At 36.5% G+C, this 5,657-nt stretch overlaps 1 protein-coding gene across 2 annotated transcripts; it reads left to right on the forward strand.

Annotated features, from left to right (window-relative positions):
* LOC109840299 (F-box/LRR-repeat protein At2g43260-like) lies at nucleotides 3,038-5,043 on the forward strand. 2 transcript variants are annotated; one of them, XM_020408877.1, is made up of 3 exons: nucleotides 3,038-3,248; nucleotides 3,472-3,567; nucleotides 3,640-5,043. In XM_020408877.1, exons 2-3 carry the CDS (start codon nucleotides 3,493-3,495, stop codon nucleotides 4,768-4,770), a joined length of 1,206 nt encoding a protein of 401 aa, XP_020264466.1. In that variant the 5' UTR covers nucleotides 3,038-3,248; nucleotides 3,472-3,492; the 3' UTR covers nucleotides 4,771-5,043. The 2 variants fall into 2 exon arrangements, with proteins under 2 accessions (XP_020264466.1, XP_020264467.1); XM_020408878.1 differs by lacking the exon at nucleotides 3,038-3,248 and adding an exon at nucleotides 3,294-3,384.

Raw genomic sequence — 5,657 nt, forward strand, 5'->3', positions numbered from 1 at the left:
GCCAACTCCACCATCCTCATCCCCTTCCCCTGCTCCTGATCCAACGGCACCGGCATCTACGATCGCACCCCCTTTTACATCGTCAAGCCCACCGACACCGCCGGCCTCGACGCCATCGCCTGATACACCTTCGACCAGTTTGTTCGTTATGAAGATATTGCCAAGGTGAATGGGTTGAAGGATGCGAGTGTGATTAACGCAGGGCAGAGGCTCTGGATCCTGCTTCCCTGCAGCTACGACGATGTTGACGGGAAGGAGGTGGTGCATCTGGGGCATGTTGTGAAGAAAGGGAGTTCGATTGGGGAGATTGCAGAGGAGTTTGGGACGACGAAGGAGGTGATTTTGAGGTTGAATGGGATTGCTGATGCTAAGATTTTGGGGAGATCGGATGAGCTTTTAGCAAAAGCGACCATTTTTGCACAGGACTACTAGTCCCGTGCAAAAAAATGGTCGATTTTGCTAAAATTTTATTCAACAGTCGATTTTGCCTATTAAATTTGGAAAATGGTCGTTTTTCAAAATTTGTCCTTTTGTAAGTCATAATATCCATCTTCTTAGCTTTATTTTCAAGAAATCTGGCACTCGTACACATGTGTGCTTGGTGGATCACTTCTTTTTCCAGAGTTATTATATAATCTTTCAGAGTTGTTTAACGTTTTGTAGATTAACCTCTTGTTTAATGATTTGTTCTCTGCCTATGTTCATAGACTTAAATGTGAGATTATCGGGTAAACTAAAATTTTAATGATTAATTGCTGTAATAAGCTTTGTTTAGATAATACTGTGACCCTGTTTCGTTCGACGTACAAAGTAGTTTAATTGACGAACTGATTATTAGACCTTAAAGAGAGATGGATATGCTACTTGAAGTCATATAAGGTGCAATTCCTTTTATCCACCTTTTTTTCATTTGCTTCTCAACTAAAAATAAAAAGCCTTGCCTCTTCTAAGAGGCCTGCTTATTTTAATTATAGAAGTATTATTGAATTCTCCTTCTTCTCAACCATAGGGTACTCTGCGCACAACTTGGTTCATTGAATTGAATCCTCTATTTCAGTCTCTAATATCTTTGTCATTCGCTTCAACTTACATGTGGTTAATTTGGTGACTACTGCTGGCGGTGTCCATACTGTGTCATTTCCCTTGCTAACTCTGGTCTGTGAGTAATGTTGACTTAGATTTATATTTCGGACCGAGTGTATCATCATCAAATTCACAATATTATTCATTATCTAATTTATTAAAAAACAATCCAATCAACATGTCAGGTTTCAATACTTTTGAAAGAGTACGGACCGAGGAAAAATGAATTAGAATTCTACCGGCTGTTTTTATTATAACTCTGTTCTTCATTTGTATCCATTTTAACCTTGATGAAATGCCAACTGAGCAGGGGCGGAGTTACATTGAGTCCAATGGGGTCCCAGGACCCAGTAAAATCTAAATATGTACCAGATATTACATATAAAAAACATAAGTGCAGCAATAGCCCAGTGGTTTAACACTCCAGGACCCCTGTAATCCACCAGAGTTCGAGTCTGCTGAGCTGCATATTTTCACGATTTTTTCCCCCCAATTTCTCTTATCACGTAGTACAGACTGTACAGTAGTAAACAAACTAGAGAAAAATTAAAACCCTTCCCCTTCCCCACATTTTCAATGTTCACGTAAAAAAAAAGTCCCTCCAACTCCCTTCTTCAACAATTCTCCAAAATAATTTGTGCGTAAAATCTACATTATCAATAATTTTAGGACCCCATATGTTAAAAATCCTGGCTCCGCCACTGCAACTGAGGCCCTCGTTCTTTTATCTTAGAAAGCCATTGTCACATTAACCACTTCGGCATCAGAAAATTTAATATTATAAGAATAGAACCAGAGATTGACAATAACAAATATTAACGTCTTTCAACATTTTATGCTAATCTGTCAGCCGCAATTTTGAAAAATTAAAAAAAGGTGGCGGCCCCCATATTAAATTTAAATGCACCGAAAGAATAGTTGCACCAAAAGAAGAAAAAAAATATTCTAAAATTGTGAATAGTGTTTTCCCAATAAGTATAAATTGGCCCAAAATTCTTGAGGAAAAATCCATCCCATAAACAACAAGTCCATATATAGAAGAGTGAGAGAAAAATAGAGAGTTTCTCCACAGAGATTGTAACTCTAAAGTTTTTTCACGTAAATATGTGTGTTCATTTTATTAAACTAAAGATAAATTAAACTAAACCACTATGAACTATAAACATTTTGCTTTAAACCCCCGTTAACATCCCCGTTAACTTCTAAAATCATACTAGACACCCCAAGAACTTTCAAAGATCACAACATGCCCCTTAGACTATTAAAAAAAGAAAAAGAAAAATCATTCTATGACCTTATTATATTTTCAATTCTAAAAGAAAAAAGGATCTCATTTTGTGTTATTCTTTTTCCTCTTGTTCACACCAAGGATTGGAGACTAAACCCTAGTTGTTTTTTTCTTTTACTAAACTTCAAAATGCCTTCTATGTTTTTTTTTCTAATTAATGGGTTACCTGCAAAATGCAAGAACTTATAAGGTTATATTTGTAATTTTAAAATTTATTCATGGTTTTAGTGGGATTTTAAAAGATATCGGGGATTTAGTTTGATTTTTGAAAGTCCTTTGGGCTTAGTCCGATTTTTAAAGTTATTGGGGTTTCACTACAAATCGCTAAAAGTTTATGGGGAATTAGGGTAATTTACCCAAAAAAATAAAGTAGGAACGCCAAATTGGCCATGAATAGCTAGTACAATACTAACTAAGTTAAGAAAAGGTAAAGTAGATGGACCAATATTAGTATGAAGTTGCCCAACGCTAATAAAATTGAGGGGGAAAATAAGAAGAAGATTATTTGCATATATATTCGAAAAACTAATATCTAAATATCAGTATTTGCAAAACGAACTCTTACGTTATCAGCTTCGAAGGTGCCTCTGGAATTAATATAAATCGTCAAACTGACGAGTATAAATTTAAGTACTTTATTGATAATTTATAAATTTAATTACTTTATTGATAATTTTTATATTGTAGCTACAAATTGGCCTGTTAAAATCGGGGGGCAATTTTCCAAAATTGATGATTTGAGGAATTCTTTCCAAATGCTAAGATTTGGAGGTTAGGCGGAATAGATTTCTATCTTGTTGATTGTTGGATTTCCTCGTGCGTCCGAGGCTGCAAACCCTAGCTCGGCGGCGGCGGCGGAATCGAATTAGCTTACGAGGTGAACCTTCTGCTTATTTCACAAAAAAACTATTAAAAACCCCAAATTTCCCCCGAAAAAAAAATCAAAATAAAAAACCCAACCCTGGTTTCTTCTTCTTCCGATTTAGAAAGTAGAAAAAGTATCCCGTAGACAGGTCTTCTGATTTGCAAAGTAGTAAGAAAATACCAAAAGCTTTTATTCTTTCCCTTTTAAAAAACACATTTTTTTTGAAATACTGCAGGCGCTCGAAAACCTAGCCGACATGGAGAACAAGAAGAGCATCACCCCATCACAAGTCGAAGAAGACGGCTCCAAGAAGAAGAGGAACAAGATTCAGGTACTTTTTTTCTATTACAAAGTTGATTCTGATAATTATGGTTCAATATTAAAATATTTGTGTGTTATATAGCCCGAAACGAAAACTGAAACTTGCTGCTCATGGCTTCTGCTACCACTTGACATCATGGATGACATTCTCTCAAGACTACCTGCGAAATCTGTTGCGAAATTCCGCTGTGCCTGCAAGCAATGGCTTTCTCTAACTCACGATGCCCGTTTCCTGAGATCACTGCACGTGACATCCTCAAGCTACATAATTATTGATAAATACATTGTTAATGGTAAAATCGAGTTGTATGATTTCAGTATCGGCCATGGAGGAAAACCTATGAAGACTTCGTACAGGCTTAATCTTGGAAGCAAGGATTATCGTTTATCAAATTTTGTCGATGGTTTGACTTGTCTTCGTTACGGCAGCGGAGGTCCTAAACCTGATATGTACTTGTTAAATCCTATGACTCGGGAACTTCAGAAACTTCCAAAGAATAACAATAGTCATTGTGAAGCCTGTGTACATGAAAGTTTTGGTCTGGGTGTCGACATGAATATGGGGCTATACAAGATAGTTAGATTATTTTCTCTTGGAAGGCATCCAGCTCAACATCCTGCGCATTGTGAGATCTATACTGTGGGCACTAGAGAATGGAGGAGCCTTGGTGAAGCTCCTTTTGGAATGTGGTGTTATTATCAGCCTGTTCTCCTTCATGAAGCCCTTTACTGGATTGCAAGAGGTAATCTCCAAGGAGAAGAAAAATTATGTCTTTTCAGATTCAGTATCAAAGATGAGAAGTTTGGTTCAGCGATATCGCTCCCCCATCCCTCGTTATCCTCCCGTATGTCATACACCTCTTTGAAGGAGTCTGGGGGGAAGCTTTGGCTTACATTCAGGAACCCAACCGAAAATTACTTTGAGATATGGACTATGAAAGACTATTTGAATAATACATGGGTCAAAGAATATCAATTACATAATGGTGACCTCTCAAGTTTGCACAAGGTTTATGAAGGTGATGTCATAGATATTGTAGATGGTGATATTCTCTTTAGAGACTACACATCTGGAGGATGGAATGCCATTTCTTATAATCTTTGTAGCGGAGCTTCGCACACACTCTTCCTTGGTGGAAAGGGAAGTGATTTTGCTTTTTACAGGGAAAGCCTTATTTCGCCAAAAGCTATCGAAGGTATCTCAAAGACGTAGAAAACAGGGTGCAGGTGAGTAATGCATCGAATTTATTTGGGAGGATTTCAGTTATGATGTAGGCATTATGCGCCTGTGAAATTGGACCCTGTTTTCAAATCTTGCTTAGATTTTTTACACATCATATTTCACTAGAGGAATTGAACACCGTCTAATTTGCAAGCTTACAGTATATTTTGGAATTTCTTATTTGTGCCTTTAGAATTGTTTAGCTTTAGTAGTTTCTTTTCGCCTATAAGAATTTTGCAGTTAATGTATAATTTTTTTTTTTGAGGTCGTTGAGTTGATGAGTATATCATTCATTGTTTGTTTTCTAAGTCATAATATCCATTTTCTTGGCTCTATGTGCAAGAGATCTTACACTAATGCTTGGTCGATCACTTTTTTCACATAGCTATTATGCAAAATCTTTAGCATTTGAAAATTTGTTTTCCTTCTTCTTAGATTAGCCTATTAGTCATTAGTTTGTTCCCCATGTGTATTCATTGAATTTTACTTTTGAGATTGTCGGATAAAGTTAAGTTTTCATTGTTGATATCTGTAATAGGTTTTTTTGACAGAATATTGTGGCCCTATTTTTACATGCAAGGTAGTTTAATTGATGATAGCAACTACTAGAGATATGAATATGCTAAACCATATAAAATGGCATGTCATTTCTTATAATCCTTGTAGTGGGGCTCTGCACAAACTCGTCCTTGTAGAAAAGAAAATGTCTATTCAGATTCAATATTAAAAAATCAGGAGTTTGAATCTGCGATATCACTTCCCTATCCATCCTCTCATTGTATGTGTTTCGTAGGCATGTGTTTTGTTTGAAAGAGTCTAGAAGGAAGCTGTGGCTGGTATATTAAAACTCAATCAAAAGTAACTTTGAGATATAGACT

Source organism: Asparagus officinalis, chromosome 5, assembly GCF_001876935.1.
Source record: "Asparagus officinalis chromosome 5, Aspof.V1, whole genome shotgun sequence".
Classification (NCBI taxonomy): domain Eukaryota; kingdom Viridiplantae; phylum Streptophyta; class Magnoliopsida; order Asparagales; family Asparagaceae; genus Asparagus; species Asparagus officinalis.

Coding starts and splice junctions, on each gene's coding strand:
- LOC109840299 (XM_020408877.1), top strand. CDS start 3,493: ATGGAGAACAAGAAGAGCATCACCCCATCACAAGTCGAAGAAGACGGC. Junction 3,568..3,639: donor AGAAGAGGAACAAGATTCAG/GTACTTTTTTTC, acceptor TGTGTTATATAG/CCCGAAACGAAAACTGAAAC.